Source organism: Gekko japonicus, unplaced genomic scaffold (genome assembly GCF_001447785.1).
Source record: "Gekko japonicus isolate JY-2015 unplaced genomic scaffold, Gekko_japonicus_V1.1 scaffold3812, whole genome shotgun sequence".
Lineage (NCBI taxonomy): Eukaryota > Metazoa > Chordata > Lepidosauria > Squamata > Gekkonidae > Gekko > Gekko japonicus.
Window position 1 is genome coordinate 61,726 of NW_015164775.1, and position 20,667 is coordinate 82,392.

At 49.4% G+C, this 20,667-nt stretch overlaps 1 protein-coding gene across 3 annotated transcripts in view; it reads right to left on the reverse strand.

Annotated features, from left to right (window-relative positions):
• Positions 1 to 20,667, reverse strand: part of SLC43A1 (solute carrier family 43 (amino acid system L transporter), member 1) — a 37,000-nt gene that overhangs the window by 3,101 nt on the left and 13,232 nt on the right. For all 3 annotated transcript variants that reach the window (XR_001482465.1, XM_015409725.1, XM_015409724.1), the window contains exons 3-14: positions 14,918 to 15,095; positions 14,177 to 14,351; positions 13,853 to 13,908; positions 13,088 to 13,164; positions 8,069 to 8,161; positions 7,583 to 7,716; positions 5,860 to 6,041; positions 4,308 to 4,460; positions 4,105 to 4,140; positions 1,172 to 1,310; positions 872 to 1,013; positions 662 to 735 (exon numbers count right to left, since the gene is read on the reverse strand). Coding sequence is in view for 2 of the 3 variants with exons in the window: in XM_015409725.1 (XP_015265211.1) it covers positions 662 to 735; positions 872 to 1,013; positions 1,172 to 1,310; positions 4,105 to 4,140; positions 4,308 to 4,460; positions 5,860 to 6,041; positions 7,583 to 7,716; positions 8,069 to 8,161; positions 13,088 to 13,164; positions 13,853 to 13,908; positions 14,177 to 14,351; positions 14,918 to 15,071 (1,415 nt within the window). In the remaining variant the exon portion in view is untranslated. The remainder of the gene's footprint in view (positions 1 to 661; positions 736 to 871; positions 1,014 to 1,171; positions 1,311 to 4,104; positions 4,141 to 4,307; positions 4,461 to 5,859; positions 6,042 to 7,582; positions 7,717 to 8,068; positions 8,162 to 13,087; positions 13,165 to 13,852; positions 13,909 to 14,176; positions 14,352 to 14,917; positions 15,096 to 20,667) is intronic.

Consider the following 20,667-nt stretch of genomic DNA (forward strand, 5'->3'; position numbering starts at 1 on the left):
GCTCTTCCTTCCTTGTCTGATTTAAACACCCTTCAGCAATTGTTGCGTGTCAATACTACCAGTCTTGACCAATGTTCCCTCTAAGCTGTGGAGTTGTGTGAGCAAAAATTCTACTTCGTGAGCTACTGGCATTAAAACTGTGAGCCAGCCATTTGGCCACTGCATAACTTAAGTCTGCTCTGGAGCCCTCCTTCCTGAACTAAGACAAAAATGTGTGAGCCAGAGGCTAAAAAACTGTGAGCTAGCACACTAACTCAGCTTAGAGGGAACATTGGTCTTGACACCCTCAGAGGAAGCCATGTCAGAATTTTCCTCATAGACACACACCGTTCTGTCCCCCGGGCCCACCAGCGTCCTCGCTGGCTTGCTGTGCAGCTACAGAAGGGAGTCTGAGAGGAGGAGTGAGAAAGAAGAAGGGCCCTCCTCTTTGTCACTCCTCCCCCCCCCTCGCAATTCACCCACAGAGCCTTGTGAGGAAGAACTGCAGCCAAGCCAAAAGCAGGATATGTCCAAACTGAAAGGGCTCAGGGATTAGATGGAAAGGGGATCTTGTCTGACCAGCAAGCCTCATCTCCCCCCATCCTTGTTGCACATTAAAGAACATAAGGTAGACCACGGCGCCTGCCTTCCTCTCTCAAGTGACACAGGGAAAATAACTTACACAGCCGCATAAAGTCCTCCACAGGCGGAATGGAAAAAGCCACGCACCACGGTGTGAAAGACAAAGGTCACATACTGTGGGGAAAGAAGGGGGGGGAGGAAAAGTACACGTGGCTCATCCGATGAACAGCAAGACCCGGAGACTGGGAGGGCCTGGGAATAATACTAGCGAAGGGAGACAATCTGCGAATGATGGCAGGACAGACGTTACCTGTAGGGGGAGGCTGTTGACCAGGCAAGTGATACCAAACCCCACTAGCAGCAGGTTGGTAATGACAAAGGCCCGGATAGCATTGGTGAGCTTCTGGACCTTACGGCAGCGAACTTTGGGTGGTTTTCCTTCCACCCTATGTCTAAGAAGAAAAAGATGCAGTCAGTCCTGGGGGCCTGCCAGACTCCACACACCAGTACTCACGCCAGACTCTCTGTATGACGGCACACACACACACACACACACACACACACACACACACATGCTGCCATTCAAATTTGGGGATCATGAAATGTTCACCTCGTTCTTCCGGCAGTGTCCATGTTTCTTGGCCCATCTGTGCAGTCCTTCATGCGCCAGTCCATCACGTAACCAATGAAAGGGCAGGTGAGAAGGCACAGTAGCTGCATGACGCCAAAGATGGACGAATAGAAGCTGACTGTCCAGCAGAGAGGAGAGGAAAGAGGTAATTACCTTGAAGGCCTGTGATAAGAGGCTCATCCCTACAGGTAAGCAGGACTGGGCCCACCCACCTAAACCACTTAGAACATGCTATTGAAGTAAGTTATAAAGCAGTATACAAGCTTGGTCAAATCAGCACAAGGGTCCCGTCTAGAAATCCGAGTGCTCTAAACTCATTGGAGGCAAGGTGGAATAAACATGCAAGAGAAGACGATTGTATGTTTGGACCTCCCCTACGGGTGCTGCAGTGCATGCCAGACGGAGAAAGCGTATTAGTTGCCAAGGGGGGAAATTCTTTGGTCCAGCTTGCCACGTGAAATAGATTCATCAGCTGGTGTCTTCACCACTTCACCCTTGCTGGCCTAGATCAACTTTCCTATCTCCCAACAACACCAATAACAACTAGCAAAGAACAGGAAATCAGGTATTCAGTCCACAGCAGGAAACTTTTACTCCCATTTCCAAGCTCTCCACAATGCATGGAGGCTCCTCTTTGGAGTCAAGCTGTTGTGACAACAGGATTCTACTCCTTCACTGCACAAATCTCGCCAATATGTTTCCCTAGGCAAACTGAGTACCTTTCAAGATAATTTTCTCTAGTCCACAGCACAGTCCCCTCTACGCTGCACTAGGGGGTGCTGGCGCACAAAATTTTAACAGGCAGCTCAGGAGTTGTGAACTTCTGTTCAAAAGAAATTTTTTCCTCCATTGGAAACAATGGAGGATGGGGGTACCTCCTTCTGGAGGAGTTTTTGAGGAGAGACACCAGCAGCTATGCTGCAAATTTGGTGCCTCTATCTAAAACAAAAATAGCCCCCCAGAGCCCCAGATAGCCCTAGATCAATTCTCCATTATAGCCTATGAGGCCCATTGACTATAATCGTCCCCACAGGCTACAATGGAGCTGGGAATTTTATTTTATTTTTGCACACCTCTATTATGCTTTTCAGTATGATTTGTAAGCTGCCTTGAGTCACAGGGAAAAGTGGGATATAAATATTTGAATAAATAAATAGTTTGGGCAGGTTGATAACATTTAAGCAACTTCCTGTTTGTTAGGGTAGGCAGGGTTCTGACAGTGATTGTTCCTCCTCTGTTATACTTGACCTGTAATGCTGGTTGTCAGTTCACTAAAAAAACCCAAAACAAAGCAGACTACAAGAGTCCCCCCTCCCCTCCCCTAAGTGCTGGTATGTTTTCTAAGGCTCAGCACAAGGCAATGGTCCAAGGCCAGGTCTACCAATATAGTGGAAAGGGGTGGGTAGACCGCTTCTCTGGAGGCCAGGTCTACCAATATAGTTGAAAGGGGCGGGTGAAATTTGACTTGATTCAGTTTTCTCTTATCATTTAGAAGAAGAGAAGAGATTGGATTTATACCCCGCCCTTCACTACCCAAAGGTGTCTCAGAGCGGCTTACAATCTCCTTTCCCTTCCCCTCCCCACAACAGACACCCTGTGAGGTGGGTGGGGCTGAGAGAGCTCTGACAGAAACTGCCCTTTTTCAAGGACAGCTCTTATCAGAGCTATGGCTTGCCCAAGGTCATCCAGCCAGGTGCAAGTGGAGGAGTGGGGAATCAAACCCGGTTCTCCCAGATTAGATTCCACTACACCAAATTTATTTATTAAATTTGTATCCCGCCCTCCCTGTCATGGCGGGCTCAGTGCGGCTCACTATATATATAAAATAATAAAAGGGATTTGGGGTGGCCACCGTCCTATGGGGTGGCGAGAAAAAATGCGCTCCCTCAGCTATTGGCCCGTCGGCTGCTGCTCGGGGTAACTGGCGTGCCATTGGCTGAGTGGCTGGGGAGGGAGGGACGAGCCTCGTCACCTAGGCCCATGCTGCCCTGCTTGGGGGGAGTTCCTTCCCCCAGCCCCAGCTGCGCTTGCGGAGGGGGGAAGCGGCTGTGCCGCACTTCCCTCGCCCAGCACGGGGAAAGACCTCCAAGGCGGCCGAGTGGGAGTGGCTGCCCAGAGACCCCCCACCCCCTCCTCGCCCGCATGCCGAGGCAAGCGAGCCGGGAAGGGGCCGGGCAGCCCTTTGCGGCTGTCCTCCTTAGTTCTCCTGCCCGGCCGGGACAGCCGAGCCAGGAAGGGGCCAGGGAGTGCTTTGGCTGCTCCGGGCCAGAGCGGCAGCCTCGCAGGAGAGGTGGGCCGCCCGGCAGGACGGCTGCCTTTGTCTCAGCCTCAGGCGTTCGCACTGCCACCGTGGTCCAGCTAGCCAGCCCAACACGAGGGGCATGCCATCCGGCTCTGCGCCGGACGCGAGGAACCAGGGGGGCCTGGTAAGTGGGGGGAGTAGGTCACAGGCCTTGGCCCACGGGGAGGGGGGGAGAGGCACCGCCCAACAAGGCCAGGCAGCTTGGTCCACCAGGCCTTCGACCACGTCAACGGGAGCCAGACTGGGCACCTTTGACAGCCAGGATGGGCGGGGATGCTCACAACACTGTGGGGCTTAGAGGGGACAGTATCACAGAGTAGTGTGCCAAAGCCCAAGCCAAGCTTCGTGGAGAGGTGAAATGGAACAGACCACTGGGAAGATGGAGCTGCCTGGTCTTTCTGAAGCACCAAAGACGTCCACAGATTGCCCAGGCAACAGCATCACACTGGCACATGGTGTGGGAGGTGGCCAAGATGGATTTCTCTTCGGCTTGGAAACGGAGATGAGCCACAGCATCCCTAGAGTCGGATTCGACTGGCTTTTGAGCAAGGGAAACCCTGACCTTGACGAGTACAAGTACACTTTGACAGTTCTGAGGCAGGGTTCCTACCTGTTTGCTCAGCTTCATTCCTCAGCTCAGCTGATACTGAAATTCACAAGGGAAAAAAGGGAGAAAGTAGTAATAGATTGCATCACGGTAATCAGAGTGGGGGCCTTTGAAGGTTTTCTGTCTCCGGCACCCCCTTTTTCTCTTCCAGCTGCCCACTGCCCCTGGGTTGACTGACCCTTTCACCTCAACCATGGAGTCCTCACCATGGTCTCTGCCACCTGTCGCCTGGAACTCCAGCATCTTGTTCATGGCTGCCATGTAGAAAATGATGCGCAGTTGGGTCATGCCCATCGTAATCAGACTCCACAGAAAGATAGGCGAGCAGACGCTACGGCGGAAGGGGACAGGCCCTGCACCTGGGAGGAACAGGATACAGACCGTGTGATGCATCCTGGGATTCCCGCTGTTCCCAAGATTAATCTCCAGCACCCCCCGCACCAGCCTGGATTCCCAGATCTCAGAGCAGGGCAACGGTTTCCTCTGGAAAGCCAACAATTCAAAGGTTTGTGCCAGCTCTGGAATAAGGGGTGGGGTTCAGTTGATAGAAAGAGCCTCTGGCTCTAATCTTGGCTGTGAAGAAAGCGAATGCAATCTTAGGATGCGTAAACAGAAGCACTGTGTCCAGATCATGGTAGGTGGTCATTCCGCTCTATTCTGCTATGGTCAGGCCCCACCTGGAGTCCTGTGTCCAGTTTTGGGCACCACATTTTAGGAAGGATGTTGACAAGCCCGAGCGTGTCCAGAAGAGGGCAACCAGGAGGGTGAGAGGGTTGGAATCCAAGTCTTACGAGGAAAGGCTGAAAGAGTTGGGTCTGTTTAGCCTGGGAAAGAGAAGGCTTAGAGGGGACAGGATTGCAGTCTTCAAGTATCTGAAGGGCTGTCATGTAGAAGATGGAGCAGATCTATTTTCTCTTGCTCCGGATTGCAAGGCTAGATCTAATGGGTGGAAATTACAAGGGAGTCGTTACCGGCTAAATATCAGGAGAAACTTCCTAACTGTAAGAGTGGTTGAGCCGTGGAACAGCCTGCCTCAGGAGGTGGTGGATGCTCCTTTGCTGGACGTTTCCAAGTGGAGGCTGGACGACCATCTTTCGGGTATGTTGTAGGTATGTAGGGCTATCTTTCAGCTATGCTCCTGCAGAGTGCAGGGGGTTGGACTAGATGACCCGCCAGGTCCCTTCCAACTCTAAGATTCTATGATTCTATGAAAGGAATCTCTGGTATTCAGTATTTGTATATTCTGTCTTTAACAAAAGAAGGGGTACATAGGACAGTAACTTGAATAAGAATGGGTTCCAACGCTATTTCTGCCATGAAGGTATCCCTTCATATCAATGTAAGTCTCTTAAAGACAGAAAAATCCTTGCCACACCCTAGAATGCAAAAGGGCTTGTTTCCCTTTCAACTGGAGGATTGATGCCAAAGGTGCAGGTACTCCCTCCTGCCAACAGATGGTGCTGGATGTCAGGGTCTGCCCTCAGCCTATAATGAAGCTTGATTGGTGCAACTGGCCTGGGGACTTGCCAAAAAAAAAAAAAACCAGCTGTCAGGGACATAGATCAGTCCCTCAGTTACAAAAGTCTTCCCTCAGGAAACCTTGCCAGAAAAACTTTATCCTTGCAAAGGGTCTGGGAGGAGCCTCAAAACATGGGGCAAATTCCAGCCCTAATTGGAGATGTTCACGAGTAAGGAACTCTTTCCACTCACTCAGCTGGGCTACGCTGCGGGCATGGCGATACCATTAGAGCCACTCACCCTGGGAAGACTCAGTGGCCTCACTGCGGAGATCCCGAATGGACGGTTGGTGTTCCTCCTTGCTCCCATCCAGATGTGGAGCTTTTTGGCTCAGCCGCTTCCCCACAACCTTCACGTGCATGTAGAAACGGTCACCCGTGACTCTGTGATCGAGGGCCAGACTGCTCAGTTTGATCTTCTTCCTGCCTCAGGAATATTGGGGGATTACACAGGAATTATACCATCATGCTGGTTAAAGTAAAGTATCTGCTCAGGGTTAACAGTTTTCCCACAGCAGCAGGAGAACGATTCTCCTGGGAAAAGCCACCTAAGTGAGGGCACTTTTGGTGCTTGGGAAGAGCAACGGGAGATGTAGGTGGTTGAGCCCAGTGGGCCCAGGGACAAACGTCGCCTACGTAAGGGTGAGAAACATCCACTTGTTGAGATTTGAGCATCAAAACCTATGGGGTGATTTCCCACAAGCGCTGCTCCGCGCTCACGCCTCCCTTTTGCCCCGAAGGTACATGTCAATTTCACACAAGCTGCCGCGCGGCCGCATTTTGCCCTGCAGCTTTGTGCGATTTTTCCCGCGTCTACTCAATCCTCAAAAAACAGGACTGAATAGACGCGGGGGAAATCGCACGAAGCTGGGGGCAAAATGCAGCCGCGCGGCAGCTTGTGTGAAATTGACATGTAACATCGGGCCAGAGAAGAGTGAGCGCGGAGCAGCGCTTGTGGGAAATCACCCTACGGACTATTCAAGAAGGACAGACATTCCAAGTGTATGCAATATGGTTTGAATACACATTCTCTGCTCTGAGAATAAATGCCTCAAAAGGCAGTTGAACATGTGTTCAAAACATCTTCACCAAACTGTCTTCACCACACCACCAATGAATACACCGTAGACTGGAGTAAAGCAGGTGCCGCTGTACAATGTGGCTTTCCAGATGTGCTAGCAGCCTACGTAACAGTGGACACACATGGCAAGCTTGTTGGGAGCCTGGCATTCACAGATTGGTTCATGCCGGCACCACAGGAATAGTAACGGGCCAAAAACAATCACAGTGGTAAGAACCAACAACTAGACAGATACACTGTGAATAAGAGACATCCAATATCTAATTACAATAATCTTTCAAAAATCTTAATAAAGATTCAAATATTGTATGAAAAATGTCAGTGTAATTTTATATTATAAATTAATGAAATAACACAACACCTATACAATAGAATGTCTCGTTCATAACATTTCTAACATAGGGGGGAAATCCCAAACAAGCAATGCTCTAAGCGATCCATTTCAATCCCAAAATTGTTAACAAAGTTCCAAAGTCCATGATATATCAAAGAAGTCCTCCAGAATATGTCAAAGAAGTCCAACGTGGTTTCCGGTTTCTCTTATAGTGTATCTTTCTAGTTGTTGGCACCACATGGGAAAAGACTCTCACTGAGACATATGGAGGAAATTGTGGAAATTGTGTACTTCAGCTCACAGTCAGTATTTGCTCACACTCACCACATAGGTATATGAACAAAGCTTCGCCTGCGTGTGCATACTATTTTAATGCTGACAACACACTAGAGAAAAGATGGCCAGCTCCTCTGCCACTCTATGTAGTACCTCTTCCGTATTTTCATGAATGTGGTGGAAACTGTACCTAGAATAGCCACACTCCCCCTATAGCGCTCTCAATTTTTCTGTCTGCTTGGAAGGACTAAAGGGCCATGTGGTCTGACTCACGTGTAGTTGGCTTCTTCAGGAGCTGGGAAGGACTCCTTTGGCCAGTTGATCAAACAATTGAGGAAGAGGAGGCAAGCCAGACTTGACCAGACAAGCATGATATTGATAAAGGAAACACCAACGTCATAGATAAGCTGAGAACAAAAGAGAGAGAGACAGAGAAATAAAGGGGTGGAACAACAGAGAAGACCTTGGGTGGCACTAAAGCAGCAATAGTGACAGATAAGCACAAATCACTCAGGCTTCCTCCCATACTTTGGAAGAATGTCCAAAGCCATCACTCCTAGGACAGTGATCATGCCGTTTAGATTTTACCCTGCCCCTACCCCCATAAAGCCCCTCAGAATCAATCATACACGTGTCATCTCCTTCAGCGGGAAGATAGCGCACATCTACATACATCATGAGGTCTTCAGGAATAAGGTGCATCCCATGCCAGGCAGCTGGAACGGTTCACGCTTGTATCATCCCCATCTAGCTACATACCTTGACACCAGGAAAGGTAACAGCAGATGAAGCATATGACCCAATCATGAGCGCCATGAAGGTCGAGCGCAGATTCCCAAACATGTTGGGCAGCTGAAGAAATGCAAGACGAGAGAGCCGTTAGTAGAAAAAAAGTTTTCTAAATCAATAAATGCCCCCTGCCCACCATTTTCAGGTAGCTCTTCTCTAGGGTTCCTATAGGGCATTCATTTTTACACAATCACTCATCCTTTTGTGGATGATGAAAGCTGCAAAACTGGGCCACCCAAAGACAAGGTACGTAGGGACTCTCCAGGTACGTAGAAAAATATGACTTTGTAAACTGACAAACGGGAGGAAAAACCAGAATCAGAACATAAGAAGACCTCGACTCCATCAGACCAGTGGTCCATCTAGTCTAGCAACCTGTTTCATACAGAAGAAGAAGAAGAGAAGAGATTGGATTTATACCCCACCCTTCACTACCCAAAGGTGTCTCAGAGGGGCTTACAAATTCCTTTCCCTTCCCCTCCCCACGACAGGCAGACACCCTGTGAGGTGGGGCTGAGAGAACTCTTGACAGAAACTGCTCTTTCTCAAGGACAGCTCTTGTCAGAACTGTGGCTTGCCCAAGGTCATCCAGCCAGGTGCAAGTGGAGGAGGAGTGGGGAATCAAACCCGGTTCTCCGAGATTAGAGTCAGTGCACTTTACCACAACACCAGACTGGCTCTCCAACCAGCAGCCAACCAGGTGCCTTGGAGGAGCAACAAACAGGGCACAGAGGCCACGGCCATTCCCTGACGTGCCATCGATGGCCTATGAATGGAAGGAGAGCAGCTGAATGTCAGTTACGGGGGAAAGGGGGGTGGGGCCTAGATCCCCCAGGCGAGCCCAACCTCCTCCAGTCTCAGAAGCGAAGCAGCTCTGGCTAGTATTTGGATGGGAGACCTCCAAGGAACACCAGGGCTGTGATGCGGAGGCAGGCCGTGGCCAGCCACACCTCTGAGCGCCTCTTGCCTCGGAAGCCCTCTGGGGTCACCCTAAGTCAGCTGTGGCTGGATGGCACTCTCCACCCGTGCACACTTGGAAGGGGTTGGGTGGGATGTCTAAGCTCCCCCCCCCCCGCAATTCCACATGACCTCCCAGCTTCTTCTTTCTTACTCACAAACGCAACAGATCCCTAAAACAGCCCTTATCACAGTTCCACAACTCAAAAGGAGATCATATTTCAAGCACATTTTTAAAATTCTCATCCAAACACCTTTCTTGCCTCCCATTCTGCACTTTCTTTTGCCAATTGAAATGCTATATTCAACATAACCTACTTTGTACTCAGAGCACCTAAAAACTGGATTTTATTTCTCTCTTCTATTTTGCGTGTATCTGTGCGCGCACACATATATTATTAATTATTAATCCTTGCTAAAAAGGATATTATTTTTTGCAATGTGGAAGTAGACACTATTACCTATTAATGTCAGCAGATCAAGCTACTATTAAAGACTCAGGACCTGGAAAGGACACCAAAAAATCCTACTTATCAGGAGGGGAGCTCAGATGTAAAGAGTCAGGATTCTCAGACATAGCTGTGGCAGAGGGAGGGGATTTCCTACTGTTCTGAGATGGGCTAATTCCAGGGCTTCCTGCATGCAGGATAAGGAGGTAACAGCTGTGACCCCTCCCCAGAAGTATATCAATGAAATACACTTCCCAATAAATGAGTCTAGATTTAGTCTGAACATGTCTAGTTCCCCACTCCTTTCTCTTTGGGACAACACTGCGATATGGCTCTAGGCCAAGCCCTCTGATTTGATATGCACAGGAGCGGAAGGTGCCACGTTTCTTAATCCATGCCCTTGCTAGGCATGGGAGGAGAGGGTGTGGCATTTAGTTCTGCCTTCTAATTGGCTACTACCTATTTGACCCATTTTATGTACTTAGTGAGCATTATGCCTTCCTGTGCCAAAAGTCAGTGTGATCTAGTTGGGAAGTGGGAAGTAAACATCACTCCACATGCATCTGGGGACAAACTGGAAATGAGCCGCACCTCCCCACATCAGAATTATGCAGTGGGGCATGAAGTCCCCACGTGGAGGAGGCCGAGGTCAGGTCAGATCCTGGGGGCAACCCCCAGTCAGATAAGCTTTGTCCTTTCTTCTTCTTTTTTTGCCAACACAGATCAGTTTGACATGCCCAGAAAGGCGCACGGCCCTTCCTGCCATGGTCCCAGTCAGAGGATGCCGTCTGCCACACAGGCTTGGCCAGCACTGCAGTGATCAGAAACAGAGTAGGACAGGTCTCCCGTGCCTTTGACCATCACGTAGAAGAGGGAATTTCAACTTGTTCAGCTCTTCTCAGCCCCAAACAACAAAATGCACCTGCCAAAACTCTTCTGCACAACTGTTAAATACACCATCCTCCTCCACACTTTATCATTCTAAGCCGCACAGCCAACAGGTGCATGTTGTCATCATATCAAAGGCCTCACTGGAACCTCAGAGTCAAAGTAGACAAAACAAAGGGGAGCCTTGATTGAATCTCCTATTTGACCAGATTTTAAAAGCAGCTCTAAACTAAATCAGGACCGTGGCTGACTGGGCGGTGGTGTTAAAAATGTCTCACAGCAGAGCAAATAGGGTTGCGGGGTTGAGATCTACCTCCAGAGAGCAATATAGGGAAGGGGACTGACAGTTCTCCCGCTCAAGTATACTGATCCCAATTCAAGCCCCTCTGCCACCACTATTTTTAAAAAGTTACTCCAACTTAAACCAGTAGTAACATGGCATCGGATTGCACTACCGGGGAAGAAAAAGGCAGGCACTTCTAGCATCTGCATGGTACACATGCCAGTACAAGAACAGGCCCCTAAACCCAAACACACGTATGCACACACACACACACACACACACACACACACACACGTATTCCAGTGCCAAAGGAGGCTATTGCATGTACACAAACCTTGGAAGGAAAACTCACACACACAGAAAGGAGAGATAATATGAAGTTGAATTCTGCCACACTGCAATACAACTGCTACACTTTATGAGAACAGAGTGATCTTATTTTATTCATTTATTTAAAATATTTATACCTTACACTCTCAGCTAGATTAGCTACTGAAACAGTTTACCATTTATAGCAGTTAAAAGGCTGGCAATAAAACAATAAGCAGCATTAAACTGCTTAAAAGAAGCAACAATAGTGAGAATGAGTATGAAAAACAATACAAGAGGCAGGACCATGAGGAGGCAGATTATGTGATTATTGAGATTTTAATGACTGCAATATTTCATTAACCACCCTTGGTTTTCTGGTCCGCAGGTGCACTATGAATGTTCAAAATAACTAACTAATACAAAGAATAGAATCCTGCGTATTATGGCACTACCGTGGGTAAGTGAGGTTCACAGCATGGATCCTCATAGTGTTTTATATGGAGACAACAAAACCCACCAACAAACTGCTCCATGAGAATCATGGATTCAGCGCTTCATGTAGGTGCCATGATACAAAAAATGTGGAACTGAGACACAGATGAATCTGCGTGATTTATACAGGCAGGTGACAAACATTCACTGTTGATGCACAAATCATATCCACGTCTGCAGACAGCACATGGCCCTTCATGACACAGAAATGCCAAGTGACGGCATGGATCTTTCCCGCCATTATTTTGCTTCCAACAATAATGGAAGAATGCTTTTCAAAGTTCTACCAACACATAAAGCTGCCTTATACTGAACCAGACTGTTGCTCCATCAAGTTCAGCATTATCTGCTCCAACAGGCAGTGACTCTCCAGGGTCTTAGGTATAGGACTTTTGTATCATCTACCACCTGATCATTTTTTAACTGGAGATGTAGGGGACTGAATCTGAGACCTTCTGCATGCCAAGCAGAGGCTCTGCCACTGAGCCATAGCCAATCCCAGAAAAACTCGGAATCAATAACTTTAGCAAACTGCACTTTCAGCAGAACTAAGCAGCTCGATTTCCACAACCACAGACTACAGGTTCTTCCAAATCCCTGGAAAAAGAGCCTGTCAATCCCCTGCAGGCTTCCCCTGAAGGGAATAAAAGCGGCCTGGCTGAGGTGGACTCTCTTCCTGCAACATGTGGGGGGGGGGGGGGAGAGCTGCTCTCCTCCCACATTCCACCCTCCCCAAAGCTTTTAAATGAACTTTCAAAATGCTTTTGAAAAAAATCACGAATGGTATACAACACATAGCACATAGTTTCACTGCAAGATTTCATCAAGTTTTATCCATGTACCTTTCCAAGCCTATTTTTCCACAGGGGGCTGAGATTCAGGGGTTTTCCAGGATCTTGCTTTCTGCCCCCAAGACCAAACCCCAGGCATATGAGACCCATAAACACACACTGCATAAAGGGTGGTAGCAAAGCTCAAAGAAGAGCAGTTACGTAGTGGATGCAGATGGAAGAGAGACCGTTTCCCAGTGCTCCAGTTATCCAAATCAAAAAAGGCATTATCTCAGACTCCCAGCAAATATGAAAGGACTTCCAGCAAAACCAAACACATAAGAACTGGGCCAGGTACTAGCATAGAAAACGAGCAGCAATGCTTAGTAAATAAGTTAAATGACAAGTCAGTAGGGGGTGAACTACAGTTATTCTGTACAGGCGTATCTCAAGAATCTTGCAGCCTCACACACCCTGGAACAACGGACTGTTGCACTGAAGAGATACGCAGTCCATCCTGGGTGGTACGCGGTGCCCAGCCCCTGCTGCTCATGAGCCCATCACCATTTGCTTCCCCATTCCTGAGACCTGCTGAAATCTTCCTTCAGTGTGAGACTGTGACAGGAAGATGGAAACTCATCCCCATCTTTGCATCAGGGCACTTCCTAATGACACTTAAGGGTAATTAAGGCCTGAATGGTCACCTAGGTTAAACGAGAACTATTTTATATTTTGCATCTCGGACAAGTTCAACCACCTCCCTCTGGCTATGCAGGAGATACATTTCCCATCCCTTTTCACCATGAAAAGTGCATCCCAGCACGGTCCTCATACTCACAGTTAGGGAGGTGAAGGTCAGGCAGATCCCACCAAAGCCGTTCAGGGAAAGGCCAAGAAAAATCAGTGGGGAAAGAACTGGGGAGGCAGAACAGAAAGACGAGGTGAGCAGGCGAATGGCGGCAGCAAAGAAGGGGTGGGTGGGATTGTGATGGGAACAAACAAACAGAAGGCATGGAGGAAACAGTGGAGAGCCTCACGCTAGGTGGAAAGAACGGATTAAACCTCTCAGGCGGCCAGTTTGCAGCCTGGAAAACTACTTCATCTCTTTAACATTCACAGCCCTGATGTAGATTGCAGTTTGGTGTTGTAGTTAAAAGAGGTGGACTCTAATCTGAAGAACCAGGTTCAATTCCCCACTCCTCCTCCACAAGAAGCCAGCTGGGTGGCCTTGGGTCAGCCACAGTTCTCTCAGCCCAAAAAACAAACCTAGCTCATCACAAAAACAGCAAGAGTTACAGGCTGCCAGACAATCTTCAGACCTCCTGGCTATTCTACACCCACTGCCATACGATAACTAATTATTTCATGAGTCCTGCTCCTTTGAAAGTCCCATTTCTCACGTACAGCCATGGCAGTTGTAGAGGAGCACAAGAATTCTGAGTGGGTGGAGATGGGCGGAGCTGCAATAGGGCCTGGGGAGATGATGGGCGGAGCTACACTTGATCCCTCCTTTGCAGTTGCAAGGCTGTTAACAGAGATGAGGGAAGGGGGGATATTCCTCCTGGTTGCTACCTGCTAATCCCAGTTTGAACCGCCTTCTCACCTGGTGGGCTGTAAGCAGCCAAAGCCATGAGAGCGCAGGAGACCGCAAAACTGGCACTGTAGAGAAAGCAAGAGATGCATCAGAGCAAGGTTGGGCTCAGTCATGTTCTCAGGCAGACATCCCAAAACCATTCTGGGACATCATTCCCCACATATCCCACCCCCTTGCTGCCTCTGACACACCATCCCCTTGCCGATCCAGTGGCCTCCTTTCTCCAGCAGACCTCGTGCTCCACCCAAGAGCTCCTTTTATAACCATTTCGTCTCCTTCAACCCAAGAACCTGCTTCCCAGGAACCCAAGTCCAGTTTGCCCCAGTCCCATACCTGCCGAGCAGGCGGAGTGGCCGAGGGCCAAATCGGTCCATCAGTATCCCGAGAGGCAAGGTGGCGGCACTCAGCAAAAAGGAGCCGATGGTGAAGCCCAGGTTGAGCATTTCCTCCTGTTCCACACAGCTGGGGTGAAAGTCAGCCGTGATGAGGTCACTGGTCCCGTTCTCACCTGAAGCAAGCAAGGCCAGCAGGGTCAGACTCTGCCCTCTCCAGCACAGACCCCACAGACCCCTACACCCACCCGGTCCTACTGCGCGAAAACGGCTTTCTGCCCGGAAGGCAGCAGCATCCTATGGAGACTATTTGAAACGGTGCCCATGTGGCACTGGTGCCATTTTAAATGAGCCCCTGAATCCTCAACGCTGCCTTACCGAGTAGAGCTTAATGTCAGTTCCACCAAGGCTGAAAACGGACATGCCCGTTTGTTGTTGATCTCTCGCTGTCTTTCATCAGCAACACAGTTTCTATTCACTGCTGATGTGTCTCACTCTCTACCGAGCTCATTCATAACTCTAGCCAACTCCCCTTCCCCACACAAGTTTGACTGGTTTGGAAAATGTGAGAAACAGACTACCCGGGGACGACTGCATACTCAGCTGAGCTTTCCGGGGACGCCTGGCAGGCTTCCAAGGGCCACTCATCCCCCCACCCACCCCGCCGCCTTTGCCCGGCCTCCCACCACCGTCAGCTTTTGCCTTAGCCCGGCTTGTAAGGCCCCGAGCTTCCCATCCTCACCTATGCACACGTATGAGTAGAACCCCTCGTGTTTGAGCATGATGAGCAGTGAGCCCCAGCCCAGCAGGACAGCTGAGAAGAAGAGATTTTCCACCACTGCGGTGCAGGCCATCCACCAGCGTCGGCGGTAGGCCCGCTGCAAGGTTGGTGCCATCTTCCCTTCTGCTTGGAGACCAGGCTGGAAGCAGAAAGAAGAGTATCCCTTTCAGTCTGCAGCATCCCTTGACATGTCAGAAGCACAAAAGCCAGCCACTGGCTCATGCTTACTGCCAGTGCCACACAGTACCCTCTTCTGCAAGCTGGTGCACAGCAGAGACGCCCATTTCCCACTGATCATGACCAGGGGCACGAGAGGTGGTAGCAGGAAAGTAGTGGGCACAAGGCAAGGATCAAGCAAGAAATAAAGAAGCCTCTGGAAAAGGATTCTATTCTTCTCATGATACTACCGCTATCTCTGGTGCAACATCCTGTCTTTACATACTGCATTGTGTGGAGTTAGCTTTCTGTTTTTAAAAACAGGAGACCAGGGAATTTCTAGTCACGCTAGAATAAGGGAGGGGTGTACTACTGAGGAGGGGGAGCAGACAACCTTCAAAGCCACGTGGATGCTTCTGCAGCGAGCCATCAGCCAGAGGACCAACAGCTGCCAGTATCTCTGCCTCCCACCCCCCCATCCAAGCGAGGGAAGGACAGCCTGGCACAGCGGTCACCAGCCAGAAATGGCAGGTCCCGGAGTAGCCACTCTGTACACAATAGCCCTTGATCAGGTTTATTGGTAAGATATGGCTTCTGGTCAGGTGAACACCTTTGCCAGAACTAACGATCAATAACCCAAGGGAGGATAGTGGGGAACGGGTTCCACCCACCAGACATACGTCACACCCATTCAGGCTACTACAAGTCATGAGAGAATATACGACCCAACTAGTTGCATCTTAAGACTCCTGTCTCCCTGTGAACCGGGGGGGGGGGGGGTGCGCTCGGAAACAGAGACAGAGCACCTCAACACCATGAAACAGTTCTCACACTCACCCCCCCTTAGGAATGTCAGGGAGGACTGATAAGGTAATAAGTCAAAACAGCAGATGTGCGAAGCGGGCAGGGGTTACAAAAGTGGAAGTGGGCATTAGCAACGCAGGGCAGCAAGATACAGTTATTGATCATGGTACAGAGACAATCAATTCCCAGGTCAAGGGTGCGATCCTGACATACCACCCCCCTCAAGCTCACCCTTCCCCCAGCTTGTCAGGGTACAGTTTATGAAACCTTCAGAGAAGGGTGAGGGCCCTAACATGTTTGGAAGCAACCCACTCGTTTTCCTCAGGACCAAAATCTTTCCACTTAATCAGGTACTGCAGCTGTCCATGAAACAACTGGGAATCCAAAACCTCTTCAATTACATGGTGGAGTTCCCCATCGATCAGAAGAAGAGGTGGAGCTTGAGGTTTGCGTGCTCAGGGCAAGCTGGGCCCCGTTTCAATAACCTCTAATGGAACACAGGATGCAAAGAACGCAAGGATTTAGGGAGATCAAGTTCAACAGCCACCTTGTTGACAACATGCACAACCTTAAAGGACCCAATGTACTTCCACCCCAACTTCTGACGGGGTTGTAATCCTTTTATTTTGGTAGAAAAGAAATATACACAGAGTCACCAGGAACAAGATTTCATTCAGGACAATGTTTCCAATCAGCATATTTTTATAGTCTTTCTTAGCCTTTTCTAAAGTCTCACGGAGTGCCTCCCAATTCTTAGTTACATTAGACCACCATAGTAGAGTGTCACTGGCGAGGAGTTAGCCTAGATCTACCAGCGGAAGGGGGCCCCCTTCATACCCGTGTACTGATTTAAAAGGGCTCATCCTGATTGAGCTGTGTCTGTACTCGGTGAAGGGCAGCAGGGACACCCAGTTGTCTTGCTGGTAGTTCACATAACAACGTAACACCTGTTCCAGGATTTGATTAGTCCGTTCAGTTTGGCCATCCGTTTCTGGATGGTAGTTACTACTCACTCCTCGTTCGACCCCGAGCAGTTTCATGAGCTCTTTCCAAAACTTGACAATGAATTGAGTGCTGTGGTTGCTCACAACCTTCTCAGGCAGACCATGCAGCCTGATCACGTGTTGCAGGAAGAGGGTGGCCAATTGCTTAGCCGTGGGTACACCCTTGCATGGTATGAAATGTGCTTGTTTGGCAAACAGATCCACAACCACCCAGATTACTGTTTTCCCTTGGCTAAATGGCAAGTCAGTGATAAAATCCATAGAAATCACGGCCCAGGGGCGTTCAGGGGTTTCCAAGGGTTGCAACTGCCCTGGAACCTCCCCCCCCCCCGTCTGCTCATAATGCATGTTTGACAAGTGGCCACGTAGGTTGAAATATCTTTTCTCATGCCTGGCCACCAAAACTGTCTCTGAACAAGGTGTAAGGTTTTTAAGTAGCTGAAATGACCAGAAAGTTTACTGTCATGGCTTTGGGATAAGATGTCACCCCGTAATGATATGGGTACATAGACTTCCTCCCCCTTACACCATGGGCCATTTTCTTGGTGCTGTAGACTTTCTCATACCACTAAATCCAGGTCTTGTGCCGAGAAGGCTTCCTTACATTTTTCTAGCCAGTCGGGGTTTTCCTCAACCCCCCTTTCCTTTGCTTGGCTGTGCATCTGCACAGCCCCCCGCCCTAATTGCGCTGGGGAGAAAACAGTGTCAGTCACATCCTCCCTCTGGCTAGCATGTTGTGGGAGGTGGGATAGGGCATCGGAGAGGAAATTAGATTTTCCCGGGAGATACTTAATAGTAAACTGAAACCTGGAAAAGAATTCAGCCCAATGCACTTGCTTAGCGTTGAGGTGGCACAGCCCTTTCTCGAACTGTTGCTCTCTCTCACCTTGCAAAGGGAAACCCCGACCTTGCGCTCTCCGGCTGGCTCCCCCCCCCCACGGGTCCACGTTGATGGTATCGCTTCACCAGGTTGTGGCGGTTCTCAGCCTCGCATGCCACCCCGATCCATCCCGCCAGGGTGAGGGGGCTGCCCTGAGCCAGGGCCTTCTCGAGGAGCAGAGGGCTGAGGCCCGCATGGTAGAACTCGATGAGCACCTCTTCCAGCCATCCCAACAACTTGGCCGCTGTGGCCTTGAATTCACCGAAGTATTCTTGGACTGACCAACCAGGTTCCTTGTCGAACACCTCTAAGCCAGGTTTGCGCCTTCTCCATCTCCAAGGGGTCCTCAAACTGGTGCTGTAGAGCTTGCATGAAGGCGTCTACATCTTGCAATTCAGGAGCGGCCACATTGTAGAGCCCGACGAACCAGTCGGCCGCATGCTCACGCAGCCGCAATCCCACAAAGTCTACTTGCTGTTCATCCGAAGCAAAAGTGTGGCCCCACTCACGCAGCATCTTGCGTACCTGAATCACAAAGAATGCCAGCTTGGCCGGGTCCCTATCGAACATCACTTCCAAGGCATCCCTAGGCCACTCCCACTCAGGCCGGTGTGGGGCTGGTTGGGAGGGGGGTTCAGCTTCCTCCTCTTCCTCGCCACTGGCCTCCTCGCCTCCTCCATCAGTTCCTTCACCACCTTCGGGAGGTTCTTGATCAGGAACTGGAGCCCCTCTTTAAGCGCCTTCAACTCAGCACGCATCCTGGTTTGGGTCCGCTCGGGCAGAGTGAGAGACCCTCCACCGTTCCTTCTCAGTCTGCACTCGAGCCCAGCGTGGCCAGCTTATCCCAATGATCTAAGGGATGAAACATGACTTGCTTCTTTGGCTTAGTCCTGGTCTTATGGGACTCCTTCTTGTGTTCCTCGGGGGCAGCCCCATCAGGCTCAGAGCTGGTACTGGTGCCTGCCTCATTGCCTCCATCTCCGTTCCCCGTTCCAGATGGAGAGGGGTTGCCGGGTCAGAGAGAATGGTAGGTCTGGCAATCTGTCAGATCCTGGAGTAACCACTCTGTACACAATAGATCAGGTTTATTGGTAAGATATGGCTTCTGGTCAGGTAAACACCTTTGCCAGAACTAACTATCAATAACCCAAGGGAGGATAGTGGGGAACGGGTTCCGCCCAACAGACATACCCATTCAGGCTACTACAGGTCATGAGAGAATATACGACCCAACTAGTTGCATCTTAAGACTCCTGTCTCCCAAGGCCACAGCTGGACCTGTGAACTGTGCGGGGGGTAGCTTAGGAAAAGTTACAAGCAGTGCCTCTACTCAACACCATACAATCGTTCTCACACTCACCCCCCTTAGGAATGTCAGGGAGGACAGATAAGGTAGCAAGAAGAGCCAGCAGATGTGCAAAGCAGGCGGGGGTTACAAAAGCGGAAGTGGGCATTAGCAACACAGGGCAGCAAAATACAGTTATTGATCATGGTACAGAGACAATCAATTCCCAGGTCAAGGGTCCAATCCTGAGAAAAGGTCAAGGGCTGCCAGGATGTTTCACTCTCTTCCTTCCAGAATGGACACACATCAAAACTGCCAACTGCTCTCTGAGTCACTACCATAGAACACTGGCTATTTCAGGAGAACCTCACAAACAGTGAGCAAATGACTCTCATTCTCCCCATTTTTGAAAATAAATTTGAGATTTAAAGTTTTAATGTAAACCCTTGGAGACAGAACAGGTTACAAATCAAATAGAACTACTGGAATAATAAACAATCTTCTAGAAATTGGATTTTGGGTGCTGGAACAATGCACTTCCTGACCACAGAAGCATCCCCTTAAGGGAATATATTACGATTCCCCATGCCAGCTGTTGTGCACATTGATTTCACAAAAGGCTCTTAAAAGTCTGACATATTTGGCTTTTCCTTTCTAATATAATGGTGGATCAGGTAACAAAGGGAAAAGGCTTATAAATCAGAGTTGTAAGAAGAGTTAATACAATGAATGGAGCCCAAGTTTCACAGCAGCAATTAGTGACTAAAAGTGTAGCACTGAGGGAGGAAGGATGCTAAGCCCTACAAAAGAGGAACACCAGAGTTATTATCCCCGTAGCATCTCCAAGTATCCATTCATCCATCCATCTAGTACCGCTCATACGGCTATCACCTCAAGCAGAAATCAGAACCAAAGAAAATATTTTAAAAGACCTTACTCAGCACTATTTCTCTTATATTTGATTATTGTGCCTATGAATTCTGCCACTGAGAGGGCGACATGATCACTGGCATCTGATAGTAGCCACGCCACCTGGGCTCGCATACTTAGCAGTTCCATACCTTTAAGTAAAGAGGTGACTAAATTAGCCCTCCCCCTCATGGATCACTGCCTTGTCGTGGCAAGGGGGCTTGTGTAGTTCAATGAAGCTGTGGGCTATGCCGTGAAGGGCCACCCAAGACGGACAGGCCACAGCAGAGAACTCAGACCAAGTGTGATCCACCTGGAGAAGGTAATGGCAACCCACTCCAGTATGTTTACCAAGAAAACCCCATGGACAGTATCAAAAGGCTAAAAGATATGACGCCGGAAGAAGAGCCCCTCAGGTCGGAAGGTGTCCAATATGCTACTGAGGAAGAGCAGAGGGCAAGTACAAGTAACCCCAGAAAGAGTGAAGCGGCTGGGCCAAAGCCGAAAGGACCCTCAGTTGTGGATGTGTCTGATGGTGAAAGGAAAGTCCAATGCTGCAAAGAACAATACTACATAGGAACCTGGAATGTAAGATCTATGAATCAAGGTAAGCTTGACATGGTCAAAAATGAGATGGCAAGACTGAACCTCGATATCTTAGGAATCAGTGAAC